The sequence below is a fragment of the Pinus tabuliformis genome, chromosome 9, assembly GCF_031772625.1.
Source record: "Pinus tabuliformis cultivar Carrire ecotype Pingquan chromosome 9, CPIR1, whole genome shotgun sequence".
Taxonomy (NCBI): Eukaryota; Viridiplantae; Streptophyta; class Pinopsida; order Pinales; family Pinaceae; genus Pinus; species Pinus tabuliformis.
Window position 1 is genome coordinate 1,347,692,498 of NC_142307.1, and position 20,382 is coordinate 1,347,712,879.

Here is a 20,382-nt window from a genome sequence, read left to right on the forward strand (position 1 = left end):
TTATCAAATTGAGTATTTTCATTTCATATTGTGAGCATTCTACATAATTGAGCTTATCTATCGAATTTCTTGGATAAAGTACTTAGCATATAACTTAGATTAAATCGTAATCTAAGTGCTTTGAAGTTCGTGCTTCATTAATCATCCACTAATCTCATCTTGCATTTGCATCCTAAGTTAGTCTTGCATTTAATAATCGACCCTCAAGCATAAGCTTGGTTAATAGAGAGATAGGAACACCTTTGCGTCTTCTCTTGAGAAGTCTACCCTTTTTAGTATCTAAAACGGTGACCTTGCAGTCGTGAGAGCCACAACCTCTGCAGCACCGGAGGCACTGAGTATGTTAGATTTCAAGGAGAGAGATTGTTAATCACACCCTCATGTGCTTCACATTGACTTCTCTCTACCATTTGCTCCTTAGGTCATCCACAAGTCCTAGAAGAAGGCTCATTAGGTCATCCTCAAGTCCTAGAAGAAGAAGAAAGTCAAGTGAAAGTTTGAAGATCCCTTGGAAGGCTAGAATCATCTCACATGTGTTGTAGCAACTGCTTCTGGGGAGGGCCGAAAATTTCAGACTTGAAGTAGAGGCCGAAAAACTGTAGCTAGGAGTTGAAGTTTGCTACTGGAAGAGATTTGACTGGGTTTGACTTGGACAAAAGAAGCACGTCATCTGTAAGGTCAGACTTGCTCTTTGAAAGGTATTGGTCTTGGTGTAGAGGTCTTGGAATTCATCAATTGAAGAATCTATAAGAAGAGAAGAGATTCACAGGTTTTCCTTTGAATTTGGAGAGATTTTGGCCCTGGCATGCAGCCTATATATTGTGTTCTTGTGTGCTATTGTTCTTCTTGTTTTGGTAGTTGTTTGATGATAAGAACAAACATAATTTTAAGAGAAGAAGCTAATAAGTAAGAAAAAGTAAAAAGATATCACAAGCAGTTATCAAGTAAAGAGAAATCATCCTAACTACTGCCCTATAGATCTCTCAACAGGAAGCTGCCTCTCCAAGGTTGTGTTTCCTCGATCAACACATAAAGTGACGCCACCTGCTTTTTAACCAGCTCTGAGTGATCGGGAAAGGTCTCCTCCAGCAGAAAATTTGATCTCAACAGTGTTTTGCAGTGCTGATCTCTTTCAACAATTATATCTGATTAGAGATCTGACTGATCTCTCCTCCAAGTAGCTATGGTGGGTGATCGTCCACTGAATCCAGCTTTCTTCCAAGGGTTCTCATCCAAGGAAGAGATGAGACGCTAAGGTGTTCGATCCAATCTCCAAAAGGAAAAATGCATAATGTTGAGAAGGAAATCAATTTCCTCTCTTTTAATTTCTCCTTTTTCAATTTCTGCCCTTTTTTACAATTTGAATTTCTTTCTCTTTTTATTTTTTTAATTTCTTTCTAATGTTTTTCCCCTCACTCTATTATTGTCACTTTATAAAGTTGATGCTTATTTATTAAGTTACCCCCTTTATTAATTCCTCCGTTGAGACTCTAGCCCATCGGAGTCGAAAATGAGCTTGTGAGCCATCCCTTTGCTGATCATTCAAGAAGGGACATTACATTCCTGCCAATTATAATGATTGTCTCTTCCTTTACCAAAAAAGAAAAATTTAAAACCATATTTTTCTTTTACCATTAGATGTAACTTTTAACATTTCTGAATGGACAAAATACGATAGTAGTTCAATAAAACATGAGCAAAAGAACTATTAATTTCGCAGTCTCAAACTGATAACCCTCAGAAAAGCAGGTTCATTCAATATTAAGGTACTGCGTAATTGACTAGTTCTTGGGGGTTTGATCCAATGGTAACTGGTGCTAATAATGATGCTGATAAATGAAAATTTTCAACCAGAAAAAAACAGAGTACGTCCTTCAAGCAGGAATCTTTATATTTATTTTCATGTTAGTAGTGTTATGAAAATGGTACTTGTTGCAGAATGACAAAATTTTAGCATTCATTTCTATCTCTTGTTTGTTTTTATGTTGTGCAGTGGCCTTTTGACTATAGTGTAGTATATGTTCAAACTATGAATCTAGTTTCTAGTGCTCTGAAAGCATCTTTCAAAACTTAAAAACCAATGCAATTACTCCATTCTTATTTGATGTGATTCCAACTCAACTACAGTGTCGTGTTGCTTGATCTGGTCTCTTAATTGGCACAAACTTGTTTAGTTTATGTGTTATATTTGGTTTCATCTTAATGAGATCTCAAAGTCATTGGTGACTGGTCTATCCTCGTTATACAGGTCTGGAATCCTTAATTTAAACAGTTTAAAAGTGACTCATATCCATTGCCCTCCTCCACCATGGATGTAAGTGAGTAGCTATAATGTTAGATGAGCTAAATTTTTTCCCTTTACAATGGCTTGGCTTCCCCTATGTTAAATATTGACATTGGAATTTTTTACTGTTGACGTTCAAATCAGAAAAGAGGATTCTTCAATAGCGTATGTTTACTACCACAAGAGGAAACCTGCATGGCTACATACAGATTCGGTATGATTCTGCAGTGCTTCTGCAAGTTGTATTGTTCACACGTATTCTAGTTGTATATTACTGTCTTTTCATGTATCTTTTGTGATTGGACAAACAAAAAGGTGAGCTCCTTGAGAAATTTGATTTTAAGCCTATAATCGGTAACATATGATACTGTATATTAGTTCTGTCTTTGGAATTTTGATTGATTTTGGATCTTTCCTAGTTGTGACAGCTTGTGAGGACAACTTAGTTGACTAAAATATGTTAATGTTTCACTTCTGCTTGCAATCATTTTTAACAGAAGGCATCTTTACTATAACAGTAAAATAATACACAAACAGATTTGTTGAAGCTAAGTTTAAATTTTGTATATATGTAATCCCTTGTGCCAGTTAATGATTATTTCAGCATCCTGTGCTTGCTTGACATTGTCATACATTGCAATTCCCTACGCTTGTCTAGAATCTAACTTGCACCCATGCTAAATGAGATTTAGTGCATATGCTTGTGTTTTCTTCTTCAAATTGCACTTATTGAGATCCATAGGAGAGAAAATGATTGAATGGAATCAGTAGGAAACCATAAAACCTGCAATAACTGAAGAAAATAACAACAGTAGTGTGAAATTTCCTCGAATTGCAGTAACTGGAATTTATTCTTCTAACTGGTTAGCAGTTTTGCTAAGTTTAGATAACAATGGTATATTCTATTCTTGCAACAATTGCTTCAATGTCTTTTTATCAGCCCAATGATAATTTCCACTTAATTTCCAATAGAAATCACATAAACCATTAATCACATTGATAGTAACTGTAGATAGAACATAAACAATAAAATGCAGAAGACAAGCCAAAACAAGAGAACACCAGTGTTTGGCTCAAGCTAGGGAAAACCCTTGATCAATTCTTCTTATTAACAGAGAGAGAGAGTACAATAATATAAAGTCAAAGTCAGAATTGACTTGCAAAATCACTGTTCAAAACAGCCCTGTAAAATCTGTGATTCTGCTCTCAGTCAACAGCAGTCAAATCAGCCCTAAGCAGAAAGTCAACAGCAGTCAAAGCCTGGTCAAACTTATCCAAAACAGCTCATTCAAAGAATAGAGGAACTTGGCCTGTCTTGCTTGTCAAATTCAACCCGAAACAATCAACAAATCTGCAGTCAAAGTTGGTCAACCTGAAGTCCACACTGCGATCAGTGCAGTTCAAGGTGCCCAGAAATCCTCAGTTTCTGTGCCAAATAGTATGACCTGCCCAAACAGAAATATGCCCAAAAGATCGAATTGAAATTTTGTGAAGAAAGTCAAAGTCAACACTGGTAAAAGTTGCAGACACCTTCAAATTTTCGGCCTCCTGAAATTTGTTCTCCTTTCTGCCACACATGTGAAAAGAACAACTGCCCAATGAGGTGTACAAACCAATTAGATGAGGAGAGAAAAGAATGTGTTGTGAAATGATGATGCCAAATGAGGGTGGAGGTCTCTTTTATTTATATGAATCATTGAGGGTCAAAAGACATGTCTGTTGGCTTTTATGAGCCTACATGATGATGTGCCCGACCTTGACAATTTGCACATGTGTGGGCTATGAAAATTCCAATCCCGGAATCCTATGGCAGCACTAATGTTATTTCTTCTAATTGTTAATTAATTAACAATTTATCTGCTACGACAAATATCGAAATAAATACACTGCAACCTTCACAAATAAAATACCGTGGAAAAATAATGCGCTGGGAACTGAAAAATGCTAGCACACACACATACAATATGAGGGAATTATTTTTGGACAAAAGTCCCTAGAAAAACCCAACATGGGAAAACCGGTGCAGCAGTGAAGGTTTTTATTATTATGCTGTAGTGAAAATCCAAGTACATCTATGGATGGCCAACTGGCAATCCAAATAGCAAGAATATTTGGGCAAAATTATTGAAGGGAATTTACCCTTCCTCCAAAAGAAATCTTGTCACAACTTGCCTATAGAAAACTTAGCCTCCTGAAGCTTCTGCGTCACCCTCTGCGCTACTATGCATAGTCTGCTTGACGTCAAGCCTCCAACCAGTCTTTGATGAAATTGTTTTGCTGCTAAGAAATTTGTCTCTCTGGCTCCTTAGAACCTTTGCCCGACCTCTAAATCTGAGAACGATCTTCTCTCCAGTAAATCGAACTTCCTTCTCTGAAGTTATTGCACAGAGCTCTGTGCTACCTCTCTGGTATAATTTGGCCCTTTTGTTGCTGCATCTCGGATCTGGAAACCTTCCTCCGGATCACTGTTCCTGCTGCTCACTCATTCCTTCGATCTTTAGCTCTCTCTCGCAACTGACTGCTGCTACTCTAGAAATTAATCTGCCAAGAAATCGAATTGCTCAAGTGTACTCTCCATCACCACATTGACCTCCTCTTATAATCCTCTGTTGGAGCACCAACGACCAAGATAAAAACATAATCGATGGCTAGGACCATCTCTGGATCGATCCGTGTGAGTTTTTAGGTATTTCTCGCCTTGACTTATTTAATACTAATTAATCAACCATATTCCCTAAGTTTAGACTTAGGAAATATTTAAAAATTGGTTAATAATCTAATTAACTCATCTCTAGGCAGAATTTCTAGAAACGATTTATGGTTTTTGGAGATCTCATGTATTCTAGCCTCTCCAACGAGTTTTGTGGCTAGAACACATTTGATGCTACAAAAACAAACATTCTCTCTTAGTGAGGAATGTGTTATAGTGCCGCACATCTTGCCACAACACTCTGTCTCTGTATCATCTCTTGTCTGTTGATTTGGAGTAGCATCAGATGTGCTCTAGCCACGAAATTTCGTGGAGAGGCTGGGGCACATGAGATCTCTAATACCTAGAAAGGGTTTGGGCAGATTCTAAATAGTTCAGGAGATATTAAAATAATTATTATTTTTAATGGAGTACCTAAGTCTAAACTTAGGGAAAATAAAATATTACTATGGATTAATATGAAACTGTGTTAGAATGGTCCAAAAGACATGGGTCAAGCCAGATCTAATCTTAGCCATTGATTAGAGACTTATTCTCGGTCGTTGATATGTCAACAGGAAAAGCATAAGAGGAGGCTTGAGCGTCACTTGGAGAATACACCAGAGGGATCAGTCATTCTATTCGCTAGAGCAGGGTTTGCTAAGAGAGATAGAATTAGTGATCAGGAGTTGCAGCTGAGTGGCATTGAGTACAGAGGGACAGAGAGGCAAAGAAAGTGCCAGGAGAGCAATGCAGAAGCCGGGGAGACTGAAGCAGAGCCAACCAGGGCTCACGGAGGGCTACGCAAAGGCAGCCAGGAGCTGCGTAGAGCCTTAGAGAGGCCAGCGTTGCTGACGCAGAGGGCCAGAAGGCTGACGTAGGGCCTCCTAAGGCTGACGCAGACCCATCCAGGGTGACGTAGGGCCAACGCTGTGCAGAGAGGCACTGATGCTGTCCAAAATGGCTGACGCTAGGGTTTCTGGGGCAGATTGGTGCTGAGCAGCTGCCGGAAGGATTATCTAGGGTTTCAGCCAGGGGATTTGTCTCAAACTGAGAGGTATTACTTCCAAGGAAATTCTCTGTTGGGTAGGCCAGTTTCGGCACTCAAATTGTATTATGATATTGCTTAATAAGAAAACCCTTAGATAGTTGCACCAGTTTTCCCACATTGGGTTTTTCCGGGGACATTGGTCCAAAAATAATGGTGTCATATGGTGTGATTGTTTTTGTTTCCTTCAGTCGTTGATCTGTAATATGTTGAGCATGCACTAATGTTTATTTTCAGTAGTTACATTGTAAATAACTTGTTAAGTAATACAACAAGTAGATAGGAATAAATCAGATAAAGTGCATGGAGGGTTTCTAACTAAGTAGACTTAGAAACTTCAACATGGTATTAGAGCATTATTGCAGATCACAGGAGGACTGAGGACATTAGTCGAGCAGAGGAATAGCAGTAGAAAATAGCTGGCCTAAGGTGACAAAAGTTGTTTCTAGTAGAGCAGCAACAAGGAAAGGGTGACGCAGTGCATGCGTTATCAAGGGTGAGCCGGGAAGAGGCAGTGCAGAGGCCAAAGAAGGCAAAGGGAGCTTCACACAGAGCTACACAAAAGCTGGGAGGGCTGACGCAGTTGGCTAAGGAAGCCGGGTTGCTGGTGCTGGGATTGCGCAGAGCCTAGGGGCTCTCGCCTTCAGGGTACTGGGATTTAGAAGGCTGTGGGAATATTGTAGAGTGGAGCTGGTGAGGTACAATGGTCAGAACAGTACCTAACAGAGCAAGGCCAAGAGGAGGAAGTTGCTACCGAGGGTTTCTAGCTGAGGAACCTAGATCGGTGGTGCAGTTGCATAAGACGATCATAGTAGGGGTCATCTCGACAGCGGTAGAAGGATTTCCAGGAGAGAAATCGAGACTCAGAGGGAGGCCAAAAGAGAACTTCCAGATGGGAAGTGGAGACTCGAAGGAGTCGAACAGGGAACTTCCAGGAGGGAAGTAGAAGAGTATCATGGCACTACACGGAGTAAGGGACTAGGATAGACTGGATGGAGTGTCGAACTTTGCAGTCTGGAAGGCTAGAATCTTATTCGTACTTGACAAAAATCATGTCAAGAACTTCACCTTAAAGGTTATAGCTATCCCAGTCGACCCCAATGATAACGGCAAGTACGAGTAAGCAATGGTGAGGGCCAAGAGCATCATCCTTGATGGGGTCAAGGACCATGTAGTACCACACATTGCTAAGAAGGAAACGACATATGAGATGTGGGAGGCCCTCAAGAAATTGTACCAATGTACTTTTGTGCAGAGAAGAATGTTATTTGAGAATCAGTTGAGGTCGTATCAGATGAAAAAGAGAGAACCAATTGACACCTTCCTCGGAGGACTGAACGAGATCCGAGATCAGTTGACTGCTATAGAAGCCACGTCGGATCAGGAATTGATGGTGATAACGACCCTGAATGCAGTCTCAGAAGACTGGGATGTATTTGTCCAGAGTATATTGGGCAGAGGGACACTTCCACCTTGGGATGAAATGTGGGCTGCTCTTCGCCAGGAAGAGATCAGAGGGCAGTTGAAGATGGGTAGCAGCAGCAAAGGGATCAAAGTCAAGTAGGAGGAGGATGATGTTGCCCTAGCATCTGAGGGAAAGCGGGAAAAGCGAAAGAAGAAGGATCTATCCAAGATCAAGTGCCTCCACTATGGGGAGTTGGGCCATTATGTGACCCAGTGTCCAAGGAAGAAGAGTAACGGACAGTCTTCCGAGACGAAGGCAGCGCCAGCAAGGGCAGAGAAGGAAGTGTTGACAGACGATGACTGTGCCATGAGTGCACATGTGCCACTTGAGAAGAAGTGGGGAGACATCAAGCTGCAGTCAGGCAGACTATAGGCGATGAGGGGCAAGATCCTCGAGGTACCTAGCCTCTTAGATTAGACATTGCTACGGGAGCCCCAAAGAGGAGTCGCAGGACTGGTTGAGTCAGGTAGAGATGGATGTGGATGGAGCAATAAAGAGAGCTCTAGTGCAGGAGTCTCGAGATAGCGCGAGGCTAGTAGGCTGTAGCAGTGCGAGAGGCACAAGAGTGTTACACTAGTGCAGGATGGCACAGAGAGGTGTGCAACTGTGCGAGATGCAGGGAGTTGTTGTAGCAGCGCAGAGGTCAGAGAGGGAGCACTTGTCAGCGGCAGAGGGAGCTTCAGCATCAATGTGTGTTTCTAGCCCAATAGAGACGTCAGATTGGGAGATCAGTTACTTACTTCTCAGTAACTGAGTTGCAGTGCAACAATGGGTAGCACGATGCAACATGATGAGAGGAGGTGCAGTGCAGATGCAATGCTAGGAGAAAGGACCAGCAGCAGCATGGATGCGGAGGGAGCTGTCTTACAGATGCAGCAGTGCAGAGGAGGTGGGCAGCAGTACAGGATACAACAATGTAGAGGATGGTGGGTAGTAGGCGTAGCATGAGCACAGGGACCAATGCCGGATGATCAGAGTAATACTCAGTAAGGAGTATTGCTAGAGCACAGTCCTAGTGTTGATTTAGGGTAGCACTGGATGTGCTCTAGCCAAGAAATTTGGTGGAGAGGCTGGGGCACATGAGATCTCCAATACCCAGAAAGGGTTTGGGCAGATTCTAAACAGTTCAGGAAATATTAAAATAATTAATATTCTTAATGGAGTCCCTATGTCTAAACTTAGGGAAAATAAAATATTAATGTGGATTAATATGAAATTGTGTTAGAATGATCCAAAAGACATGGATCAAGCCAGATCTAATCTTAGCCGTTGATTGGGGACTTAATCTCGGCCGTTGATATGTCAACAGGAAAAGTATAAGAGGGGGCTTGAGAGCACTTGGAGAATACTCTAGAGGGATCACTCATTCTATTCTCTAGAGTAGGGTTTGCTAAGAGAGATAGAATTAGTGATTAGGAATTGCAGCTGAGGGGCATTTGAGTACAGAGAGACAGAGAGACAGAGATAGTGCCGGGAGAGCAGCGCAGTAGCCAGGGAGAGTGAGGCAGAGCCAGCTAGGGCTCATGCACAGCCAGACAGAGGCAGCCGAGAGCTACGCAGAGCCTCAGAGAGGCTAGTGTTGTAGACGCAGAGGGCCAGAAGGCTAACGCAGGGCCTCCTAAGGCTGACGTAGACCCATCCAGGGTAGCGTAGGCAGAGAGGGGCTAATGTAGTCCAAAGAAGGCTGACACTGGTGGTTCTGGGGCAGATTGGTGCTGAGGAGCTGCCAGAAGGATTATCCGGGGTTTCAGCCAGGAGATTTGTCTCAAACTGAGAGGTATTACTGCCAAGGAAATTCTCTGTTGGGTAGGCCAGTTTCGACACCCAGATTGTACTCTGATATTGCTTAATAAGAAAACCCTCAGATAGCTGCACCAGTTTTCCCACATTGGGTTTTTCTAGGGACATTGGTCCAAAAATAATGGTGTCATATGGTGTGATTGTTTCTGTTTCCTTCAGTTGTTGATTTGTAATATGTTGAGCATGCACTAGTGTTTATTTTCAGTATTTACATTGTAAATAACTTGTTAAGTAACATAACAAGTAGGTAAGAATAAATAAGATAAAGTGCATGGAGGGTTTCTAACTAAGTAGACTTAGAAACTTCAACACTGTCACACTGCTTGTCTGGCTGCTGCTGCCCACCAAGCACTGCGTAACTCTGATATATGTTGCATCTGTGCTACTGCTAACACTGCCATACTGCTGCCAACATTGCATCTACACTGCAACTCCCTCTCATCTATGCTACTTCAATTACAACATTTGTAATTGAAAAACCTCCAAAATACTGAATCAACTTTGATCAGTATAATGCATCTGTCATCTGAGTCTCTGACTACTACTAGTATCTGCACTTTCACTGAAGAATCTGTGCTACTGCTGACTCTGCACTGTGCCAACTACACTGCTGCCAACTTTGCACTGTGCTTCCCAGCATCTGACTGCTACTAGTCTCTGCAACTGTCACTCTGGCATTTGACTGCATAAATTGTCATTGATCCATCTAGCTACTGAATACTTTGGGCCCCCGTAGCAAAGTATTGATCCATGAGGTGGACTTCTCAATCATGTTGCCCATATGTAGCGCTCTGGAGCTACAACACCAAGTCGCCCCACCTCACTCTTGGAGGTCATTGACAAACATAGCAAATTCTTCCTCCAACCTGGAGGAAAGCCTATCGATAGCCGATGAAGCTGGGTGCTGGTCCTGCTTCTTCTCCTTGTCCTTCTTCCTTAGAGGACACTGGGTACCGTAGTGACCAAGCTCACCACACTTGAAGCACTTGACCTATGATAGGTCCTGCTTCTTTCTCTGCTCCCCATGTTCTTGACTGGGACCCTTAGATGCGAGGGCCACATCTCCTCCTCCTTCACCTGCTGTTGCCATTGATGGAGCTCTTTAGAAGAGCTCGCCTCAATTCCTCCTGCTGCAAGTCTACCCACATCTTTTCCTACTCTGGTAACTTTTCTCTCCCCAATATGCTTTGGACAAAGACTTGCAAGTCCTCAAAGACACTGTTGACTGCCAATCTCACTAGCTCTGTGGGTTGAGGCGCTGCCCCAACAATTGGAAACTAGTCTTGGACCTCCTGAATCCTAGTGAGGAAGGGGTCTTTGCCTTCTCCTTTCTGCATCTGGATGAACCTTAACTTCTCCTCGAGGTAAATCTTCTGCTGCTTGGAAGTACCTTGGTATAACGTTGCGAGAGCATCCCACATCTGTTTGGAAGTATCTTTGCCAGCTATATGCGAGACTATATGATCCCGGACTCCATCTAAGATCTACTGCTCCGCTCTTGCCATCTCCTTTATGTACTCTTTCAGCTGATTGACATCGTGAGGAACTACCACCATTGCATCAATATAGGCTTTCAGGCCATATTCATTTAGAAGGGAGGACATCCTTCCAGATGATGTAGATGGAAGCTCCATCCAACCTTTCCTGATCACAAAGCCCAACAGTGGCCATCTCAACGAACTCTCGAAAAATTCCTCTTTCCTTCTACTCGGTTGCTGCTCTGCTATTCACACTCCCTTCTGGAGTGAGAAGATCTGCTCACAACTACTACCGATCTACAGGGAAAATCCGACTTCTTGAGACTAGAAGTTCCTTGAGGAAAATTTTCCCTCTGTGTGTGCTCTTCTATCTTCCACCCCGATGTTGGCTCCGCTGTAGCGAACTGCTGCAAAAACCACTGCATCCAGCTAGAGATTTGCTCAATGAAAAATCTGAGCTGCTCCCTTTGCCTGTGGAATCACTCGATTTGGAATGATCGAATTTTTTTCTGCCCCTCAGAAAAGTCAGTCTTCCTCAAGCAACTCGGGCTCTCTGGCAAAAGACTGCGTTGCCCTTGGGAATTTCGGTCTACTGCCCAAACGGTGCAGCGAAATTCCTTCTTTTCGCCTCTGAGCTCTCTAGCTGATCAACGACACTCTGATACCATGTGAAAATTCCAATCCCAGAATCCTATTGCAACAATTGATATTATTTCTCCGAATTGTTAATTAATTAACAATTTATTTGCTACGACAAATATCGAAATAAATACACTACAAGCTTCACAAATAAAATACCGCGGAAAAATAATGCGTTGGAAACTGAGAAATGTGAGCACACACACATAAAATATGAGACAATTACTTTTGGACAAAAGTCCCCAGAAAAACCCAACTTGGGAAAATCGATGCAACAGTGAGGGTTTTTATTATTATGAAGTAGCGAAAATCTGAGTACATCTATGTATGCCCGACTAGCAATCCAAACATTATGAATATTTGGGAAAAATTATTGAAGGGAATTTATGCTTCCTCCACAAACAATCTCGACACAACTTGCCAACAAAATACTTGGCCTCTCGAAGATTCTGCATCACCCTCTGCGCAGTCTGCTTAACGTCAAGACTCCAACTAGTTTCTGATGAAGTTGTTCTGCCTTTTGCTGCTGAGAAATTCGTCTCACGACCCTCTAGAACCTCTTCCTGACCTCTAGGTAGAGAACTATTTTCTCTCCAACAAATCAAACCGCCCTCTCTGAAGCTACTGCGTAGAGCTCTAAGTTGCCTCTCTAGGATAACTCAGCCCTCTTGCTACTGCCTCTCCGTATTTGGAAAACTCCCTCCGGATCACTGTCCCTACTCCTCACTCAGTGCTTCAATCTCTAGCTCTTTTTGGCAACTGACTGTTGCTACTCTGGAAATCGATCTGCCAAGAAATCGAATTGCTCAAGTGTCCTCTCCATCACCACATCGACCTCCTCTTATATTCCTCTATTGGAGCACCAACGACCAAGATTAAAATATAATCGATGGCTAGGATCATCTTTGGATCGATCCATGAGAGTTTCTAGATAATTCTCGCCTTGACTTAATTAATACTTATTAATTAACCATAGTCCTTAGGTTGAGACTTAGGAAATATTTAAAAACTGGTTAATAATCTAATTAAGTCATCTCTAGGTGGAATTTCCAGAACGATTTCCAGGTTTTGGAGATTTTGTGTATTCTAGCCTTTCCACCAAGTTTTGTGGCTAGAAGACATTCGATGCTACAAAAACTAACATCTTCACTTCAAAACATATTTCCCCTTATCCAAATTTAGTGATTTTTAGGTCGATTTTGGTCCTCACGAAAAGAGGAATTCATTGCAATAATTATCTCTATCAAATGAGTTATCCAAAGTGGAATTTGTCCTAGTTGCCAATTTTAACACTCCCTCTCAACTAGGGCGAATTTCACCTGCCAATATTTGACCATCGATCATGATGCCATCTTGTCATCATGTATCATCTGTGCATCTTGTCTCAACTCTGTTGAACACTGATATAGATTTTAAGAAGAATTGATCGAGAATGAGTCACAAGACCTTACTACTCTCCACTAACAAAAGTCAGTCCACACAACCAGGGGTAAAACTCCAATCAAACTTGATCCTCACTGATCAAGTTGTTGAACATCATGCATCCTAGATATAGGGAGTACGATAGTACACGATGTGTCCATTTGTAGTGCTATGGTCCCTTTCCTATTTTCCCAACTCATTGGTCAGATGAGAGGTACTTCGCAACAGTCCCAGACTACATGGGTAGAATGTATGCTGAGGTATCCTAGGAGAAGGTGAACCACTTATCCTGTTCATATGCCATAGGAGAAGGTGAACCACTCATCCTCTTTATACATCATCAGCTATAGGGGAAGTCAACTCCCTCTTGCATTGATAAATGAGAGTGTCTGTAACAGTCATAAAGAGATCATCAACATAAAGGACCAAAATAAGAAGCATGTCCTTTTCAACCTTGAAGTATAAGTTTGGTAAATCCCAGCTTCATATGATAACTGCCAATCCTTTCATACCAAACCCTAGGGGATTGCTTCAACCCATAGAGGGCTTTCTTCAGTCGACAGACATGTCTCCTTCTATTTTGTACTTCAAACACCTGAGGTTGTTCCAAATAGACTTCCTCTTTAAGGGAGCCATGCAAGAAAGCAGTCTTGACATCGATTTGATGTAGGCTTTGTTACCCACCACTAGTGGGTATTATGTATAGGAGAATTTTCTTTTCTCTTAGATGGTCCTCAACTGACAGCCAATGACCCCTTGCAACCACTAAATAGCTCGATGTGCCCTTATTTGTGTCACCTAATCCAACCATGTGGTTCCTCGCCTACTTGTTATGATTCTATGTTTGAAGGTGCACCTCCCAACCCCGAAGGTATAACTTTTCATTGATATAATTGAGTAATTTTCCTTATCATGGACAGTCTTGGGCATAGATTGGTGGGAGGATTCGGCAGAAACAGTGGGCTAGGTCTATACTCTTATCTCGTCTACCCGCTTTGGGTGGTTAGCCTTGTATTCTAGTCCCATGGGATCTCCTTTACTGGCCACTAGCTTTAGGGTTGGCACTACATGGGAAATCCCGATTTTGGTTGCGTGGTCCCACTTCCCGACACCATATACATCGTGTCTTTACGCTCATTATAACTGCATTCATCATTTTTTCCATTCGGGTCCACATGTGTCCACTGGGTCCACATGGGATTAGCCTCCTCCTCCCCTTGTCCACATTTTGGGTCAGGCCTAGAACGATACCTCAGAGGTTGATCTGTTAAAGAAAGGAAAAAGCAGAATTTGGCCACTTTCAATAGGAAATGTACCACAAAATGCAAAAGATGGTTGGAACATACAAATTTAGCATGTGGGCAAAAGCCAAAGATGAGCTCTACCCCTTACTTATGGCCATCACCCTGGTTCCTATGGGCCCTGTTGACCCTGCCGCCTACCGCTACCTACAAGTCAGTGAGAAAAGCCTTCAACCCCACAAGGTGTGGTTGGTGGCAGGGAACTAAAAGAAGGGGTTGTCAAACTAATCCCGACTCTCTCCGTTTGAGCTATCTCTCAGGTTAGCTAAGGGGGGTGGTCCCTAATGAAAAGTTGAGTTAAAAAATGTGAGTTTCTAGGAGAATTGTTAGAGTTAAATAGATTATTTCTTTAAGATTTATAAGCAAAACTGTAAAGTTTTGTAGATGTTCTATGCTAAGAGCAATTTCACTTTTCTCACAGCAATCATACAAGTAGATAAGCAAAATGCAGATAGAACATATAAGCAGATCTTACAGAAGACAAATCAGAAACAAGAAAAATGTATGTGTTTGTTTCGGCAGTCAACAGGATGCTTCAACCAGCAAAGTCTCCTTTGGTCAGCCAGCCCAGCATGTGTCACAACAACCCTCCAACCAGTAGATGAGTCAACCCAAGTCAGTTCTACAAAAGTCAACGCTGTCCTGAAAAGTCAACGCAGGGGCAGCAAGCTAAAAGTCAACGCAGCAGCAAAACGGTCAACCCTTTGACCTCGATTTTTGTGCCAGGTAGTATGGCCTTCAAAAATCGAACCTCCCACAAGTTTTCAGCTTGTTTGGACCAAGCGTTGACCAAAGTCAACGCTGGTCAAACTTCTGCGAAACCCTAGCAGCAGAAAAATCCTCTTCATCCTTCCCACGTGTGGTTGAAATTCGTCCTCCAGGTAGCTCGTACTTTTTAGGATGAGAGAGGAAGATGTGAGTTGTGTTGTGATCAAATTCTCTCCAACTTTTCCTGTATATATATATCCATCAATGAGGGTGTGTGACACATCTGTTGGGCATGTGAGCCTACATTACAAAACTGGCTGACCTTTGCACATATAATTTATTAAGAATAATAAATTCAAAATATAAGTTCTGCTCATCGGATTAAGACTATTTTTATATGGATTTTACACCTCTCAGAAAGAGGAATCCAACAAAAATATTAGCCTCTTAATCTGAGCATCAGAACATGGAGTTTGGACCTAGTTGTCCAAATTTAACACTCCCTCTCAACTAGGGAGAACTCCATCTATTAGTGCAATTAACATCGTGAGTCATCCCGCCGAAACTTGCTTTGCTGGCTTCTTTATTTCAGAACAGAAGTGGGTCAGTCACAAAGACATCATTCCCCGACTGACATAATCAGTCCAGAGGTCCCAGACCTCACAAATCTTGATCCCAGATCAAGTGGTTGGACCATGCCATCCTAGATAGAGAGTACGGCAATCTCTGATGCGTCCATCAGTCTTTGCTAATAGTCTCTAGCTTTTCCACACCTCATTGGCCAAATGAGAGGTACTTCCCATGAGCCCTGAACTCAATGGGTAGGATGCATACGGGGCACAGATTAAATGAGTGGCGAACCAGCTCAATAATCACAAGAGTGGGCCAGAAGCATTATGAGTGCTTATAGCTCCGAGAAGCTATCCCCAAAGCCCCCCAGAGCTCCCAGATCTCATCGTCCAACAGGACCCACATCATAGGGTCTTTCCACGACACCAAGACTCTCACGGAAGGTTAGGAACTTGACCTTCCCCAGGGGCTTAGTGAGAATATCCGCGACCTGCTCATCAGTTCCTATATGATCGAGCCTTACGGCGCCTCGCTGTACCATATCCCGGATAAAGTGGTACCTGATATCAATATGCTTGGATCGGTCGTGGAACACAGGATTCTCAGTCATACGAATCCCACTCTGATTATCACAGAGTATTACAGTGGTATCTAGCACATGTTGGAACAGCTCACTAAAGAGCTTCCTCAACCAAACTGCTTCACAACAGGCCATACTAGCAGCAATGTATTCGGCCTCCGCGGTGCTCAAAGCCACCGACTTCTGCTTCCTGCTCATCCATGAGATCGAAGCAGAATCAAGATTGAAACAGCATCCAGATGTGCTCTTACGATCCACCACACTGCCAGCCCAATCGGCATCAGTATATCCCCGGAGTATCACACTCCCGGCAGTGTATCTCAGCCCATGGTTTATCGTGCCCCGAAGATATCTCAAAAGATTCTTGGCACCAACCCAGTGAAAATGATGAGGCTCAACCATCTGTTGACTCAAAGTATTCACTGCAAAACATATGTCCGGACGGGTGTTCACTAAGAACATCAAAGCTCCTATGAGTTGACGATAATCAGTAGGATTGGCCAAGATAGGCCCTGCAGCGCTGCCACTCAACTTCTTAAAGTTGAGTTCCATTGGTGTCGACACGGACTTACAGTCCACCATCCCAAATCTTTCCAGAAGCTTCACAATATACTTTCCTTGAGAAAGGAAAATCTCTCCAGGTCTCTGCCAGACCTCCAGGCCTAGGAAATAGTGCATCAGTCCTAGGTCTTTCATCTCGAACTCAGCAGCAAGCTCCCTCTTACATTGATGAATGAGAGGGTCATCACCTGTCAGGAAGAGGTCGTCCACATACAGCACTAGAATGAGAGGCTTTCCTTCCTCAACCTTAAAGTAAAGGTTTGGATCAGCATTGCTTCGAGTGAAGCCCAGCTTCATCAAGTAACTATCCATCCTCTCATACCAAGCTCTGGGTGCTTGCTTTAACCCATAGAGGGCTTTCTTCAACCTGCAGACATAAGTGTCTCGATCTTGAACTTCAAATCCCAGAGGTTGTTTTACATACACCTCTTCCTTTATTGCACCATGCAGAAAAGCGGTCTTGACATCCATCTGATGAAGACTCCATCCTTGCGTAGCAGCAAGGGCTATGATGGATCGGATGGTGGTATATCGAGCCACAGGTGCAAATATATTGTCATAGTCAATTCCTTCCTTTTGAGAGAAGCCACGGGCAACAAATCTTGCCTTAAACTTTTCAGCACTCCCATCAGATCCATGTTTAATCTTGTAGAGCCATTTCGCGGTGACAACAGATTTGTCCTTCGGTCTCGGGACCACATCCCAGACATCATTCTTCATAATAGCCTCATATTCTTCATGCATAGCATCCTTCCAGACTTGATGCTTGATGGCTTCTTCAAAAGATCCAGGTTCAGATTGTATAATAGTACTCATGGCAGCTAGATACCCTTGGTATCTACACGGCTTCTTGCTTTCTCGGAATGTTCCCCTTGGGGCAGCATGACCCTCAGCATCTTCGAGGGTGTCCCTGAGCCATGATGGCCTCTTTCCTAGAGAAGGGGAAGGATCAATAGGGTCCATTGGCCCTTCAACATCAGGCATAGTCTCATCCTGGGGTTCTTCCAGATTTCCAGGTCTTTCTTCATGGTTTTCTTCAGATCTAGGAAGATCTACTACTTTCTTCAGGGAAGCATCTTCGTCAAAAGTGACATCATGGCTTATCTCTACTTCCCTTTGACCAGTACATAGACTCTATATGCCTTAGAAGTCTCACTGTAGCCCACAAACATTCCTTTCTTCCCAGTAGCATCCAGCTTACTTCTCTTTTCTTTCGGCACATGAAAATAGACAGGACATCCAAAAATTCTAAAATGTGAGACATCAGGTTTCTTACCAGAGAAAACCTCTTCGGGAGTTTTGGAGTCCAAAGCGGAATGAGGGCATCGGTTTTGAATGTACACAGCAGTATTTGCAGCTTCTCCCCACAGAAACTTTGGAAGACCCTGGTCACATAGCATGGCACGGGCAGCTTCCACAATAGTCCTATTCTTGCGTTCAGCAACACCATTCTGCTCAGGAGTATATGCAGTGGTAGTCTCCCTCTTAATGCCAGCTTCTCTGCAAAAGTCTTTGAACTCATTTGACTCATATTCAGTGCCATTGTCAGTCCTCAAAATCTTGATCTTCTTTCCGGTCATATTTTCCACCAAGGCTTTGAAGGTACGGAACCACATGAAAGCCTCATCCTTCTTCTTCAAGAAGTATATCCAGGTTTTGCGAGAGAAGTCATCAGTAAATGTCATATAGTAAGAACATCCCCCCAGGGATGTTACAGGCAACATACCGGAAAGATCAGAATGGACCAGTTGCAATATCTCAGATGTCTTTGTGACACTTGAGGGGAAAGGTCCCCTTGTATGTTTTCCTTCAGCACAGCCCTTACATACACCTTTATGATTATTTCCAAAATCAGGCATCCCTGTCACCACCTTCCTTGCTTCGGGAAGAGCCTTGTAATGAAGGTGTCCAAATCTTCGGTGCCATAGTTCGGTTTGACGGATAGTATCACAAGTCATAGCTCCCAACGGACTCCCTCCAACCTGGTAGAGTGTACCAACTCTAAAACCAATTGAGATAGCTTCCTTGAAGCTCTTCTTCCACATGAGTACCTTTCCATCAGAGAAAGTTACATTGAATCCTTTGTCTTCCATGGCAGATACAGACACAAGGTTCTTCTTCAATTTGGGTACATAGAGTACATCTTGTAGATGGAGGACTTGTCCTTGAGACAAGTGGAGGGTCACAGTCCCGGTCCCTTTCACAGGATAAGTGGCATTATCCCCAAGGATAATTTCTAGATTAGTATCCCTTTCAACCATGTCAGAAAGTGCTTCCTTGAATCCGGTGATGTGTCTTGAGGCACCACTATCGATTAGCCAGACATCCATAGTGTCGGGCGGAGATGCAGCTGAGAGAGCAGATATTAGAATATACTCATTTCTTTTATCAACAACATTAGACTCCTCATACCTGGTATTTCTGGTCCTTTTAGAAGGTGGATGGTTTCCTTCAAAGTGAGCCTTTCTCTTTCCTTTGGATTTGTCATTTCTTTGATTCCCATTCCTTCGGTTGTTGTTGTTGTCGTCACTATCGGGAGAATTCTTCTGGAAGGGGCATTCTCTAGCATAGTGTCCAGTCCTATGGCAGGTGAAACATTTACCATTCTTATTTTGAGTCTTAGTCCTTCCTTTGTCCTTGGAACCACCAGAGTTCTTCTTTCGGGAATGAGCAACATAGGCAGCATTTCTTTCATTATCAAATTCCTTCATCCTTGTTTCTTCTTGCATACATCTAGACAGAAGCTCATCAAAGTTAGGGATGGTATTATTGTTGAGAATGGTAGTTGTGAATACTTGCCATTCATATGGAAGTCCTCCAAGTGCGGTGAGAACCATCTCACGATCAGCTATTGTCTCCCCAATAGCTAGCAGATTGTTCCTGGTTTCGGTCAACTTCATAAAGAAAGTTTGAATAGACTCGTCTCGGCCCTTCTTCATATTCTTCAACTTGTTCTTGAGGAATAGCACTTGGTTCACATTGTTTACTCAGAACATAAGTATCAGTTTGTCATACATCTCCTTGGATGTGCCTAGTTCAGATATGTAGGCAACCAGACTCTTATTTATGGATTCCCTGATCAGCAGTTTTGCTCTGATTTCTCCCTTCTTATACTTGTGTTTAACAGCAGCAGAGGCATTTGATGGAGGTTCTTGAATCTTCCCTGTCACATGATCTAGGAGATCATGATCTTCTAATTTGAGATCTAATAACATCTTCCAGGCATGGAAGTCATCACTTCCAGTCAGCTTGTCATTCTCCCTGAATTCAAGCTTAGAGGAATCCATTTCCTTCGATGATGATTGCTATAGATAGAGTTTGTCTTCACCTCAGCTTTGATACCATGTAAAGTTTTGTAGATGTTCTATGCTAAGAGCAATTTCACTTTTCTCACAGCAATCATACAAGTAGATAAGCAAAATGCAGATAGAACATATAAGCAGATCTTACAGAAGACAAATCAGAAACAAGAAAAATGTATGTGTTTGTTTCGGCGGTCAACAGGATGCTTCAACCAGCAAAGTCTCCTTTGGTCAGCCAGCCCAGCATGTGTCACAACAACCCTCCAACCAGTAGATGAGTCAACCCAAGTCAGTTCTACAAAAGTCAACGCTGTCCTGAAAAGTCAACGCAGGGGCAGCAAGCTAAAAGTCAACGCAGCAGCAAAACGGTCAACCCTTTGACCTCGATTTTTGTGCCAGGTAGTATGGCCTTCAAAAATCGAACCTCCCACAAGTTTTCAGCTTGTTTGGACCAAGCGTTGACCAAAGTCAACGCTGGTCAAACTTCTGCGAAACCCTAGCAGCAGAAAAATCCTCTTCATCCTTCCCACGTGTG

At 42.7% G+C, this 20,382-nt stretch overlaps 1 protein-coding gene across 2 annotated transcripts in view; it reads left to right on the plus strand.

The window, feature by feature from the left end:
• Window positions 1–20,382, plus strand: part of LOC149153498 (uncharacterized) — a 425,412-nt gene that overhangs the window by 354,160 nt on the left and 50,870 nt on the right. For both annotated transcript variants that reach the window (XM_089441366.1, XM_089441367.1), the window contains 2 exons: window positions 2,249–2,314; window positions 2,429–2,498. In XM_089441366.1, coding sequence (XP_089297492.1) covers window positions 2,249–2,314; window positions 2,429–2,498 — 136 coding nt within the window. The remainder of the gene's footprint in view (window positions 1–2,248; window positions 2,315–2,428; window positions 2,499–20,382) is intronic.